This window comes from Eubalaena glacialis, chromosome X, assembly GCF_028564815.1.
Source record: "Eubalaena glacialis isolate mEubGla1 chromosome X, mEubGla1.1.hap2.+ XY, whole genome shotgun sequence".
Taxonomy (NCBI): domain Eukaryota; kingdom Metazoa; phylum Chordata; class Mammalia; order Artiodactyla; family Balaenidae; genus Eubalaena; species Eubalaena glacialis.
This window is the reverse complement of record NC_083736.1, coordinates 94,651,638-94,666,393: the sequence shown is the minus strand read 5'-3', so window position 1 is coordinate 94,666,393 and position 14,756 is coordinate 94,651,638. Positions and strand designations below refer to the sequence as shown.

Genomic DNA, 14,756 nt, shown 5'->3' with positions numbered 1-14,756 from the left:
ACAGTTGTTGCTACACCTGTAATGATTTCTAATTTTCCCCTTTTCTATTGTTTTCTAACAAACTCCTAGTCATCACCCACTATGTTGGTTTAATGGCCCACTAATGGGTCTCAACTTGTACTTTTGGAAATGTCTCTCCTGGAAAATGAACTACAAGTTGCCAGTGTTTGGCAAGCTGGCATATCGGTTACATTTAAGAGAAGGAATGCAGATTCTTCCTAATTCTGGCAAGGTAGGTAAGTGGAAATTGGTTAAAGAGGCTTCTACTATAGTTTTATCTGGAAAAATTCTTCCCCACCTCCTCCTCTAGCTAGTGTCATTCTGGGGACGGTATCAAGCACCAAAATAAAAAAAAATAATAACAAACGAAAACCAGCAATGGCTAGAACAAATAATACAGTATGACAAAGTTGTGCTTATCCTAAGTGTCCAATGTTGATTTAACATTAGTGAATTAGTAATTAGTAATTTGCCACATTCATAGACTAAATGAGGGGAGAAAAAGATGATTTTCTAAAAAAAATTTCCAGAAAAAAGTATACAATGAAATTAAACAACCATTCTTTATTAATAAACAATTTAGGGACTTCCCTGCTGGTGCAGTAGTTAAGAATCCGCGTGCAAATGCAGGGACATGGGTTCAAGCCCTGGTCCGGGAAGATCCCGCATGCCCCGGAGCAACTAAGCCCTTGCACCACAACTACTGAGCCTGCGAGCCGCAACTACTGAAGCCTGCACGCCCAGAGCCCGTGCTCTGCAGCAAGAGAAGCCACCGCAATGAGAAGCCTGCACACCGCAACGAAGTGTAGCCCCCACTCACTGAAACTAGAGAAAGTCCGCATGCAGCAACAAGGACCCAACACAGCCAAAAATCAATAAATGAATAAATAAATTTATAAAAAAATAAACAATTTAAAAACAACAGTAAACTTCAGCAAACCTGGAATAGAAGGCTGGTCTTTAAAATGATAAATGGACATCAAACAAACTATAGTAAACACCATACTTAATAGTGCAACTAGAAACATTCTCTTTAAACAGAAGGATGACTCCTATAACCATTCTTGTTCAACATGATACTGAGTGTCTTAGCCAGTGCAGTAAGACAGAATAAATATATGTATACATATATACATTATTAAGTGTATAAAAGTGAAAAGTAAACTGTTAATATGACTGTCTTCATATAAAACTCAAGAAAATCTACAGAAATTTATAATAATAGTATGTATTAGTAGTTTGCTGGATGTAAGACATATGCACAAAACAATTGCAGCAAATACAGTTTTCATTGTGAATATACAATTTACAATAGCAAAAAAAAGTTTTTTAAAGAATTTGAAATATACTATGAGTTAGCTCACTTGGAAGCTATTCCAACTCTCTTATTTGCTTTCTTGTACTATAAAGTCTGGAAAGCTAAAAACAAGAAAGTAGACCTATATGAGTGTGTGTGTGTGTGTGTGTGTGTGTGTGTGTGTGTGTACACGTCAACCAGAACCCCTTACATTTGGGTTCTAAATGGGATCTCGGTGTATCAAGCATATGCACCATCCTGAGACTTGGAGGCGTAACTGAATGACATGGGAGCCACGTATGGCTCAGTGACATGGTCAACTGTGTATGGTGGGAGGGGTCTCTGGTTCTTATGGAGCAGTCACAGCAGAGTGCCTGGAATGCATACATGTCAGCACGCAGGCAGCAGTGGTGTTTCAGCTATAGCAGTCCCATAGCGTGAGTGGGTTTCCCCTGGCTGTGTAGCATCCAAGCCGGCTTTTCTGGCCCTCACAGAGTTTTTGTCAGCTATGTAATGTATTTTATTAGGGACATCTTGTTTTTATAAAATAGCTATTAGAATGAATAGCTGGCATAGGCAAGCAGGAACTTCATAGAGTACTTGACACCAAAATTGGTTGCAAGCCAAGGGCCCTGAAGGAAGTGGGAATCTGAAAAAAGTTATCTGGCTTAGATGGATCTGAAGACAGTAAGGCTCCAACTGACACTAGAGGATGAAATATTGGTGTTCCATTTTCACACAACGGTGAAACAGTTGCAGGAGTTGTCGCCTGTGGTCACTTGAATGAAATGCCTTTGAAGTCAATGTGTCAGTGGACCAAACAGATGCTGTTAGGGACTCAGAGGACGCTCCCTTCCTCACAGCACTGAGAAACACATTAGTGCGGAGGGCATCTTCATCTTCAAAGTGTTCTGAAGTGGCTGGCTTGTGTAGGGCACAGATGAGATGGGAGATCCTGCCATTGACATGGTCACCCTCATTTCAGTGAGGATGATAGAATATAGAACAGTTCCATCAAGTCAAAGCATTTCCCCGTGCCACTTTGTAGTCACAACCTCTATCCACTGATCAGTTTTTTATCCCTATAGTTTTATCTTTACCAGAATGTCTTATAAATGGAATCATATTATAGCTGTTTTAAATGTGTCAACCTGGGTAGAATGGACTAAATTTTCTAGGATTCACTTACCTATATGTCTGTGGTTAGAGTTAGTCACAAGAGAGATTATTAAGGGAGATTTTGAGTGTAGAAGTGAAGACATTGCCTCTTTGTAGTTCAAAGACATTGCTGGCTCACCTCAATGGTGTGAGACATCAGCCAAGCCTGCAACTGTTCCAAATTTCCCCTAGATCCTCTTTGCTTTTCTGACTTCTGGGTCTGGCATGTGTATTTAGATATATGTTTAGGGGTCCCAGATTCTGCATGACACCCATGCCACTAAGTATAGAGGCCCTAAGAACATACTCAGTCTGTTCTCAAGGTCTCCAGCTTGTGCTTATGCATTATGGCTTGTGCTTGTACTCCCCCAGGTTACACCTAGTTTCTCTTTATGACTGTTTGCACTTTGGTCTTCAAGCTTCAGCATCAGATGTGAAGAGACAGCCTTACAGAACCTGCCTAGCTCCCACAGTTGTGTGAGGTCAAATATCCGTAGTGATGAGCTGATTGCAAGGAATACCAGCCCCAAAGAGACACAAAGTAATTTCTCCAAGTCAGCACCCACACCCTCCTCCAGTTCCATGCCCATCTTCTCCTACGAACAGCTAGAAATGGTGCAGGCTGTCTCCACTCAGTCTAAAATAAAATTTGTTTGGTGTTATAAGAGAGTGATGGGAATATACAGGGATAGGAGTGAGTTGAGAGGAGCAGGGGAGTAAATAATGGGATCTCATAGATTTTTTAAAAATCTCTATAAATACATCCAAATTAAATTATAATATATGTAAGCAAATTTTAAACCAAAAAGATGTTCCACTATTCATACTACTATAGTCATTCCCTTTTTTATCACTCAGTACCCAGAACATCTTTCTCTCTCAGTAAAAATTAAGCCACCTTTGTGCTTTGAACATGTGTACAGTAATGTTCTGAATTCCATGGACCCTGTTCCATGACTGACATTTAGATTTACACAAGTTTTTCCCCAATACACACTGTGCCACAGTGTCCATTCCAGGGCATATGTCACAGCAAATTTGAAGGGATGTTTTTGTCACATAGATTAGGAAATGGCACTGTGCAGTCAGTGTGTCTCCACTTTGGTCCTAATGGATGCTGTCCGTCTTTCATCCACTCCAGATGCCTTCATGACAACCACTGGACTACATCAGAGCCACAAAGTTTCTTGCTCTGCCCAAGGTGAGATCTGGGAATTGAGTTGAAGAAAGTAGAGGTTAGATGGCTTGGGGATGAAACTCAGGGCTCCTGGCACTGATGATCCCCCAACTCCCTCCTTTCGCTTCCTACAAACTGTAATCAAGGTCCAAGAAGAGGCTTTCATGAAAAGATCCACGGTCCTGAAAACAAAAACTCTAAAAGAAGCACTGGACTTGTAATCATCATTCTAATCTTCCTCTTTTCTCTAGCCTGTGACTGAAGTGAGAGGTACAGATTGTCCAGAAAGCAAAAGCTTACCTTGGAGGACTGACACTCATCCACCCAAAAGGTCAGTTGTTCTGTCTATTTGTCCTACCCAGAATCCCTACTTCTTTTCAAAATAAAGAGTGATGTTGTTTGTTCTGTAAGTGATGTTAAATGTTGTATGTTGTATATCCTGGATTACTTTTTCCAACCATGAGCCAACAGGGCCAGGACCAAAAGGTCCTACCTCACCACTCAAATCTGGGCAATCCCTAGCACTCACATTACTTCAGTGTAGCCCCAGAGAGTTGTAAATAAAACCTGATGAATGAGGGCACACATTGTTCTGGGGAGGAGACTTGGAGACAAGGCGACTAAGCCAGATGCCATATCTGGAGACTGGCAGAAGCAGGGATGTTATCTGGCTAACAGGACTTTTGCAAGGGATGCCCACTATCTCAATGGAGTAAGTGGAAGTAAGGCAATTCCCACTGTTAATTCACACACTTTTTATTGTTTGAATTATTTCTCAAAGAGCATATAGCACATATTTTTAAGATTTACAAAAATAGGAATTGTATAGTGGCCTTATTAAACTTCTCACATACCTTTCATCAGTCTTCATCCTAAATACCTACCAATAAAATACTGTACTCCTTATCCATGTACCCAAGAAATTTTGACACAAAACAATATGAATAGAAAACATCAGTCAAAGTAACTATATGGGTAAAAACAAAAGTCAGAATTTTATTATGTTTTTGGCTTGTAACTCCTCTTTTTTTCCCTACATTATTTAAAAGACAAATACATAAAATAATCATTATAAATCTATATTAATGGGCACAAAATGTATATAGATGTAATTTGTGACAATAATAACATAAAGGGAAAGGATAAAATTGTATAGAAGCAAAATTTATGTAAAGTATTGAAACTAAGTTGGTATTAATTCAAACTAGATTGCTATAAATTGAAGTTACTAATTGTAATCCCCACAGTAACCTCTATGAAAAAAGTATATAAATTACTTAAACACAAAAGAAAGCAATGGGGGAACTGAGAACAAAATAGGTATAAGATATACAGAAAACAAATAGTGAAATGACAGAGAGAAGTCCTTTCATATTAGTAATTACTAATTAGTAATTAGTAAATGTGAATGGACCAAACTTTTCAATTAAAGTACAAACATTGAAAGAATGGATAAAATAACATGATCAAACTATATGCTGTCTACAAGAGACTCATTGTAGATCCAAAAACACAAATAGTGTGAAAGTAAAATGATAGAAAAGATATTTCATGAAAATTGTTATCAAAGAAGAGCTGGGTGGCTATACTAACATTAGACAAAATCAACATTAAGTAAAAAGAAAAATTATAAGAGATGAAGAAATATATAATATATTGATAAAAGGGTCAATACATCAAGAAGATAACAATTATAAACATATGTACACCTAACAAAAGAGCCCCAAAATATAAAAAGGAAGAACTGATAATTGAAGGGAGAAATAGTTCTAGAATAATAGTTGGAGAATTTAATACTCCATTTCCACTAATGGATGGCACAACTATACAGAAGATCAATAAGGATAATAGAGGACTTGAACAACACTCTAAAATCCAGTAGGCCAGATAAGTATATACAGAACACTCTACCCAACAGCACCAGAATACACATTCTTCTCAAGAACATATGAAACATTCTCCAGGATAGACCATATATTAGGCCAGAAAACAAGTCTCAAAACATTTAAAAAGATTAAAATCATACAAAATATCTTCTAAAACAACAATGGATGAAACTAGAAATCAGTAACAGAGGAAAACTGGAAAATTTACAAATATGAGGAAATTTTAAAAAGCACTTATAAATAACCAATGGGTCAAAGAAGAAATCACAAGGGCAATTAGAAAATATTTTAAGAATGAAAACAAAAACACAATATACCAAACTTATGGGATGCAGCTAAAGCAGTGCTGAGGGAAATGTACAGCTGTAAACATGTACATTAAAAAGAGGGGCACACTAAACCCAAAACTAGCAGAAAGAAGGAAATAATAAAGATTATATTAGAAATAAATAGTGACTAGAAATCAGTCGACAAAATCTTCAACATGGAATTACCCTATGACCCAGCAATACCTTCCTAGATGTATACAGAAAAAAAATTGAAAACAGGTGTTCAAACAAGAATTTGTATACAAATTTTCATAGCAGCACTATTCATGATAGCCATTAGATGGAAATAACCCAAATGTCCATCAGCTGCTGCATTAATGAAGACAATGTGGCATATCCATGCAATATAATATTACTCAGCCATAATAAGGAATGAAGTAGTAAAACTGCATGGGTGAACTTTGAAAACATCATGTTAAGTGAAAGAAACCAGAAACAAAAGGTGATATATTGCATGATTCCATTTATATGAAATATCAAGAATAGGAAAACCCACAGAGACAGAATGCAGATTTGTGGTTGCCAGAGGTTGTGGGGAGGCAGTAATAGGGAATGATTGCTTAATAGATATGGGATTTTCTTTTGGGGTGATGAAAAAATTTATGCAACTAGATAGGGGTGATGGTTGCAAAACACTGTCAATGTACTAAATGCCACTGAATTGTACACTTTCAAATGGTTAAAATGTTGAATTTTATGTTAGATATATTGTATCTCAATTTAAAAAGAAAAATGGTTTAGGTAGTGTGGTAGAGAGAATTCTAAGATACCCCCCACAAGATTCCAGACCCCTGGTTATTCTATCACATGCTAATCAAGGCACTTCTGCAATTCAATTTGGCACATGTAATTAAAGTCCCAAATGAGTTGACTTTAAAAGGTTAAGATTATCTAGGTGGATTGGACTTAATCACATGAACCATTCAAAAGTAGACAATTTTCTCCAGCTTTAAGCAGAAGTGGAAGTCAGAGCAATTCTAAGTGTGAAAGGGATTTGAAGTAAGGGCAGTTCTCTCTTGCTGTGATTGAGAGAACCACATGGTAAGATATGAGAGCAATCTGCAGTTGCTGAGAGCAGTCCCTGGTTGACAGCTAGTAAGAAAACTGAGACCTGCATCTTACATCCCCCAGGAACTGAATTCTGACAATAATAAGAATGTGTTTAAAAGCAGATTTTTCCCTAGGCTTGTCACCAGATGAGGACACAGCAAGCCAACTTCAGCCTTGTGATTCTCTGAGCAGGGAACCCAGCCTTGTTGTGCCTGATTTCTGACCTATGGAAACTGTGAGATGAATTTTGTTGTATATGCCTCTAAGTTTATGGTGATTTGTTACACAGCAATAGAAGACATGGAAATATGTCCAAATATACTGTTAAGTTTTTTTTAAAAAGTCTCAGGAAACTATACATGGTTCAACTAAAATATGTGCATATATATTGTGTTATTTTAGTAACATATTTTAATAAAGAAAACAACTTTTGTAATGTGTTTAAGATTGGGAAAGCCATTAGAATCTCCTTTATTTCTACTACAGAAGGGAGATTTATTTTAAACCATTCTTATTAATATTATCAAGAAAAACTGAGTTTTAATAGCATTTGGGTACAAAGCTTTCTTTAACAAAATCTTACTAAGCTTAACAAAGGGATGTTTTACATTAGCCAATAGAATTTTTTAAACAATAATTTTCCCACTAATCTTTGCTGTATGACTCATGCTGTATTACAATGTTTCAAAATTTTTTAAAGCTTTTGAAGTAACAAAAGAACAAATAATCTTTTATGACCATGAAATTTTTACAACTTTTAGCATTAGAAAAAAATTGTAATCATTAAAAAAAAAACCTAGTTGAGCGGTGAACAATAGTTTCTTGTGCTGAGTAAATGGGGAAAAATGTAGTGACTTTAAAACTATTTTTCTTCAAACTTTCATCTTGCTGTTAAGCATAGTTCTGTACCTTTCTTAAAGGAGAAGCTCACATTTATATAATTCTTCCCTGATTTAATAACATTTTCCTTTATATAAGTATATGCATAGAAAACGATTTCCAATAATATACACCAAAGTGGATGGTTTTATTTCTGAAAAACAATTCAATCATTAAAATTAAACAATTTAAAAAGAACAGAGACTGAAATAAAAGTAGAAGAAACGGAAATTACAGATCAATGAGGGACGTGTGTGTGTGTTTGTGTGTGTCTTAACCAATTTCAGGGTTTACCAAAATAGATTGTTTGCTTGTACAGAAATCTTAGGGAAATGTATTCAGTTTGAAACTTTTCCCTTCAACCTAAAAATCTGTTTTTAAGTGTTACTCTATTTAGAAGCTATGTAACATCCTAAATATTAAAGAACAATTTTAAGTAATATTTCATCCTTGCTTGAGCTAAGAAAGTATTCCTATACATAAATACATACAAAATAAAACTTCTGAAAGACTATATAGCAAACTCATGCACTTTCTACATTATTCAGATCTGTATTACTCTACTTTTAAAAACCTAACCATTAAGGATAATAAAGATATTTAAAAATAGAAGTTGAACTACACTAAGAATTAAAGAAAATAAATCAGCAAATTAATGGGATAATTTTTAAAACCCATCAAAGTGTTTCCCAGACTTGCCTGATCTTATAAATTACCTGGGGTACTTCTGAAAATACACTCTCATGTCCCATCCGAGACCTACTAAATCAGAACCTCCAGAGGAAGAACCTGTGTATCTAGGTGTTATTTCCATATCTAGGATGACATCCCAAAAGGGGCAGATTTGGAAAATCCTGGCAGATGAGGCTTAACAACAACAACAACCCTAAAAACTAAAAACAAATAAATGCAACAAAAACAAAATTTTGCTGTTCAAATGAAGAAGTACAAAGGAGCCATACACAAGGATGTTCACTGAAACTATGGCTATATTAGAAAAAAATAGGGAAAAAATTTAAATGTGCATCAACAGGAAAACAAAAAATGAATTACAATACAATTATACAACGGAATACTATACTGCTGTAAAAATAAAGGACCTACATCTATATATATATCAACATAGATGAATCTCAAAAACATGATTTCTAAGAAAAAGTAGGTTGTGTAAGAAAAGTAGGTTGCGTGTTTGTGTATGTATGCATATATATGTGTGTATGTATATATACACACACATTTAAAGTACATAAAATAACTATGTATGTGTTTATATATATACACATGTATGTATTTATTATATATATTTCAAACTATATATATTATAAAAGTATGGATGTATGCTGTATTCTCTCAATCTAGTTTTATATGATTCCAATATTTCATAAATTAGTATGATTGGTTACAACCTGTGTTGGTGAGGGTGTGAACAATCTTTTTGGAGGGCAATCTGCATATACACATTTATTGAAACAGTACTGATTACTGTAAATATATGGAAATAATACCCATATGAGTCAATTGGGGATTGGTTAAATAAATTATGATAATTTGAACAGTTTTGAGACGTTAAAAACAAGGAGAGTAGTAAAATTGTTACTAACCTGAAAATATTTTTAAGCAAATAAATAAGCAAGTAGCAGACCAGCTTATGGTATATTATTCCATTAAAATAGATGCATGAATAAATTATGTATAATACTGAGTAGAGAACATTTAGTAAGATTATACACTAAAATATTTATCTTTATACATTACAAGTTTATGTGTGTATATATATATATATATATATATATATATATTTTTATATATAAGAAATCTCCAAAGACCAAAACATAGGCTCATCTTTAAGAAAATTTTATATGGAATGAACTGAAGTAAATATTTTTAAATGACCATTCGATCTTCAACTGACTCAAATGGTTCAGAAAATAATATGTCCTTCTACATGAAGAGAGAATGATAACGCAAATGTAGCAAAATGTTAAAACTGGGGAATACAGTGAAGGACACGTGGGGGTTCTTTGTGCTATTTTCAAAACCATTCTGTAATTTTGAGGCTATTTCATAATGGTAACAATGGGAGCTTTTAGGTTTGTTTCATTTTGTTTTTTTGCCTATGACATGGATTCCCAACCCTACCTAATATTAAGAATTGTGTAAAAACCTAAGTGCAAGTTCTCAGGCCTGGCTCCAATCTACTGAACTAGAATCTTCAGAGAATAGTCTGGGAATCTTAATCTCAGGTGTCTGCTATGATCTGGCAGGTTTAGAAAACATTACCTGATGACTATGACAACACTTTTTTAAAGAATAAATGAAATAAGACAAAATGAAACAAAATATAAAATAAAACAAAATTTAAAAAATATAATAAACCAGTGTTGGTGAACACATAAGCAAACAGGAATGCTCATACATTATAGGTGCCAAATTGGGACAATATTTTTCAAGGCCAATTTCTATGCCAGTTAAAAGCATCCATAGTCATGTACAGCAATGACCATTCTAGGAATTTAATACCTTCATATTATTATCAAAACTTTATGTACAAAGAAGTTCAATCAACATTGTGTCTCATAATGAAAACTACAGACAGCCCAATATCCATAAACATGGGAATGGATGTGTGTGTATTATCTTTATTTTGAAGGTAAATATTTGGGCTGATTTAGAGTAAAATGTGAATAGTATAATTCTTGAGGCAGGGATAAAAACGATATTGTCCTTCCACTTTATCTTATTTCTAAATTTTACTGAGGGCTTTTTCTGGCACCTTGGGAGCTTGCTCAGCCCAGGCTTAGGACAACCTAGATGTGCCAGAGATTTTAACATTCCTAGGGTAACATCCACCAATAAAGGACCCACATCTGTGGATAAATGCTCCAGTTTCCCATCTTTTATTGGGATAATTCTGAGGAGCATTGTACATGGTTCCTTAGACTTAGAGGGTCCCCAGCAGGATTGGACCAATTGTCTTTTGGCTATGTCTGTCTCTGGTGCTATATTTTTAAAAAAACATTTTCATCCTAAAATTATATACAAAATAACATTTCTTATATACTATTTCAATGATTTATGTCTTTTTATCTAAATATTTAGTGTCTGTATTTAAGTGTATAACAGGAATAACACACTTCGTTTTTTTCCCAATAGTTAACCAATTATCCCAGCACCATTTCTTCAGTAAACTAACCTTTCCCCACTGATTCAAAATATTTCAGATTACTAATATTTCTCCATATTTGGGTTTGAAAATTGGCTTTCTCTTCTGCTTCATTTGTCCTATATTTATTCTGGTATAATATTGTTTTAATATTGTAGCTTCACAATACTTTTTACCTGTCAGCATAACTTTCCCAAATTACTGTTCTGAATTGTTGGAAGACCTCAGTGTTGCTCTATTTTAGAAGCTATGCTAGAGTCTTTTTGTAAAGTGAAGTTGTACTAATATAATTTAAATATAATTTAGAGGAGATGATAAATTTGTCACAGGTTCTCAAAATCTGAAAATCCACCATCAAGACTCCATTAGACTCACTGCCTCATCTCATAAAAGGACTGCACAGAGGCCCTTCATAAGGGAAACCAGCAGCATAGGTTTATATTTCAAAGTCCTTAAAAGGGGGTGAGGGTGCAATCTGGAGGGTCTATATTTATAGGATGATTCAACAGCAGAAACATGTTGCCAAGTTTTTGCAACTTGAAGTCGGTTTTCAACTGAAAATAATTGCATTGTCTAATTATAACAACCAAAAAATGAATGCATGCTGATGGGAAACAGAACAAAAACAATCACCCACCCCTTCAAAAAGTAAATAAACAGAAAGGGAAATAATTAGAGTGAAAGTGTTTTTAAAAATGCTACCTCCGGGGGCTTCCCTGGTGGCACAGTGGTTGAGAATCTGCCTGCTAATGCAGGGGACACGGGTTCGAGCCCTGGTCTGGGAAGATCCCACATGCCGCAGAGCAACTAGGCCCGTGAGCCACAACTACTGAGCCTGCGCGTCTGGAGCCTGTGCTCCACAACAAGAGAGGCTGCAATAGTGAAGAGGCCCGCGCACCGCGATGAAGAGTGGCCCCCGCTTGCCGCAACTAAAGCCCTGGCACAGAAACGAAGACTCAACATAGCCAAAAATAAATATAAAAATAAATAAATAAATAAAATATTAAATATCCTGTGTCAGTAAGTTTACCATTAAAAAAAAAGAAACGTTACCTCCTACCTATTTTCCAGACTCCCTAGCCTTGCACCCCCCTCCCCCGTCCTGGTTCCAGCCTGGGACAAAACCAACAAGACTGGTAGGGTCAATTCTAGGCTTTACTTGCTGGTGAGTGGAAGGGAAAGAAGTGGGCATTTAATATTATAGAAGAGGAAGACGCAATTCTTTAAAAGCTCCAGCAGAAATCAGGACAAAGGCAAATACAAACGACAAAATATTATGACCCGTTTGGTGTCGAGGATGCTAAATAGGAAAATAAATAAATAGATAAACAAACAAACAAATAAATAGATAAATAAATAACGGATGGGCAGTACCCAGTGGTATTGGTGGGGGGAAGGTGGGAATGAGGAGAAAGGTGGCCCCGCCCACAACCCTCTGCAGCACCGCAGGTACGAACCATAATTGGGGATCTGAGCTCACAGTGACGTAGCCCTTACGAGACCTAGATCCCGCCCTTGGATTAGTCTCTCCTCCCAGTTGCAGTCCTTAGTCGTTTGTGGCTGTTCGCCGCCTCGCTATTGCCTTGAAGACGGGCGAACCTGTACCCAGGAAGGAGGAAGTCGTAGAAGCTGACCCAGATTCTTGGCAGGTTGGAGGGCGCTGACTGGGGAGGGGAGCGGGGGCCTCAGGGCAAAGACCAGAGCGGGTCCAGGACTGGATTCTCTCTATCCCTTCCCCGATGTCCACACGTTTGGTGCAAGAAATGGAGGGCTTGGTGGGAGGAGATCAAGAGGGGCCAAGGGTTAAGAATGGGTACCAGTTGGTATCTCCTAGGAGGTGGGCGATCGGGCGACGCCTGGACGGGAAGGACCAGAAAAGGAGACGGCGAGGAAACGGCCTGATTCCTGCAGGGCGACGGGAGGGGGCGCGCAACGGGTGACCCTGGGTTGGGGATGGCGGACTCTGCATCGGGTCTAGGCCACCGTTCCCGGTATTTCTTCTCCACCCTCCTTCCATTTTGGAGCCGGAAATGGTGGGCTGCGGGAACTCCGGGGAGGGGTGGGGGGCGGGGACCGGGGCGGCTGCTGCAGAGGATAGGGACAGGGATTAGGTCTGGGGAGCACGTCCCTTCTGTGGAGGAGGCAATCGATCGGGCGGGCTACCGACTTCGGGATATAGGCGGGGAACGAGAAACAGTTTCTGGTCCCTGCAGGTCGGTGTAAGCGTGGGCGCTGCCTGCGGACCCTGGGGTAAGCCTGACAAAGCGCTGGCGCCGCAGCGGGGACAGGTTTGCAATGCCCACGTTACCTCTTCGCCCTTCATCCATCTTGATGCATAGAATGGTGGGCAGTGGCCCGAGGGTGAGCTCCAGAAAGTCCACGGGGTCCCAAAAGGTCCTGGCAGATACCCAGATTGAAATTCTTTATAAATGAACCACGTAGCCACCCAGCAAGCTCTTCGGACTCCCCCGCCCCGCAAGTTGTCCATTTGCGTTCAAGAAATGGTAATTAGATGACGGGAAGGACGAGACAGTGGAGATAAGGGGCCTAAAGAAGAGGTGAAACTGGTTTGGAAATAATCAGCTTTGATTTCTTCTGGAAGGCAGGGTAGCGCGTCACAGGGCGGGAAAAGAAGCTGTGAGACAGGATGGAGGAGAAAGAGAAGGCAGCAACATATTTCTAGCAGAGTCCTAAACCAACAACGGAGCTGGTGTCCCCCGATACTGGTCCTTTAATCGAGTGATCAGTCCTGGCCATTGTCGAATTTCTGTCTGCAGGTCTTTAGGTCCGTTGGTGCAGCAGATTTCAAGGCTACGAGAGGAAGACTGCTTCTGATTCCTGCAGGTATGGGAGGTGCCTGGGACCCTTTGGTGTAGGGGTATCAGGGATCAGAACAGAATTTGGGGGACTCCCAGCCATCCCTGCCCCCCTTAAGTGCAGGAGAAACCTGGCCTGAGTCTTTAGAAACTGTGGGCCTGTGGCTGGTGAGGGAAGAAGGGAGTAAAGGGGCAAGCTCTGGGGTGCCCCTGGAGGGCATATGAAGATCCCTGGAGGCTAAGACCTGGTTTTTCAGCGACGGTCCAGCCCACTACCTGTCCTACGTTTTTGTGCCAGGAGTGGCCCTGGGAATGATTTTCAGGGAAAATCGTGGGCTTTGGGGCAGGGCTAGATCTGGGGCACCCCCTAGAGGGCACATGAAGTCTCTCAGGTGGGAAAACCTTTGCTTACAGAGCTCTGAATCCTGTTGTTACAAAACATTCAATCCTTTTATCTACTAGGAAGAAGAAGCAGGAAAAAAAAATCTCAAGATGGAAAATGTCCCCAAGGAAAGCAAAGGAGAGGAGCAGGTTCCAGTGCAGAATGAAGAAGCCCGCCCTTTGGGAGGTGGTGAAGGCCAAGAACCTGGAGGAAACATTAGAGGGGAATGGGCTCCACCTGCCCAGGATTTTAGAGAGGATATGCCCAATAGGCTTGTCAATAACATTGACATCATAGATGGAGATGCAGATGATATGGAAAGGTTCATGGAGGAGATGAGAGAGCTAAGGAGGAAAATTAGGGAGCTTCAGTTGAGGTACAGTCTGCGCATTCTTATTGGAGATCCTCCTCACCACGACCATCATGATGAATTTTGCCTTATGCCTTGAATGCTGAGGTTAATAATCGTAAACCCCCCTGCTTCCCAAACTTGCATTTTCTTGATGTACCCTTTACTGTGAACCTTTCGTGTTCTGTCATTTTTCTGATTAGAGATTTAATTTTCACTTTTGACTTAGTCTGTAAGTTTTTCTGTCAGCAGGGGAGATTTTATCAACTT

At 38.5% G+C, this 14,756-nt stretch overlaps 2 protein-coding genes across 2 annotated transcripts in view; one reads left to right on the top strand and one right to left on the bottom strand.

The window, feature by feature from the left end:
* LOC133081852 (melanoma antigen preferentially expressed in tumors-like) overlaps window positions 1-13,266 on the bottom strand; it is a 62,532-nt gene extending 49,266 nt beyond the window's left edge. Inside the window, exons 1-2 of the mRNA XM_061178180.1 lie at window positions 13,107-13,266; window positions 12,757-13,024 (exon numbers count right to left, since the gene is read on the bottom strand). Coding sequence (XP_061034163.1) covers window positions 12,757-13,024; window positions 13,107-13,266 — 428 coding nt within the window. The remainder of the gene's footprint in view (window positions 1-12,756; window positions 13,025-13,106) is intronic.
* On the top strand, window positions 12,468-14,756 carry BEX5 (brain expressed X-linked 5). The gene is made up of 3 exons (XM_061178850.1): window positions 12,468-12,588; window positions 13,717-13,783; window positions 14,218-14,756. The coding sequence occupies exon 3, from the start codon at window positions 14,248-14,250 to the stop codon at window positions 14,584-14,586; it is 339 nt and encodes a 112-aa protein (XP_061034833.1). The 5' UTR covers window positions 12,468-12,588; window positions 13,717-13,783; window positions 14,218-14,247; the 3' UTR covers window positions 14,587-14,756.

Coding starts and splice junctions, on each gene's coding strand:
- BEX5 (XM_061178850.1), top strand. CDS start 14,248: ATGGAAAATGTCCCCAAGGAAAGCAAAGGAGAGGAGCAGGTTCCAGTG.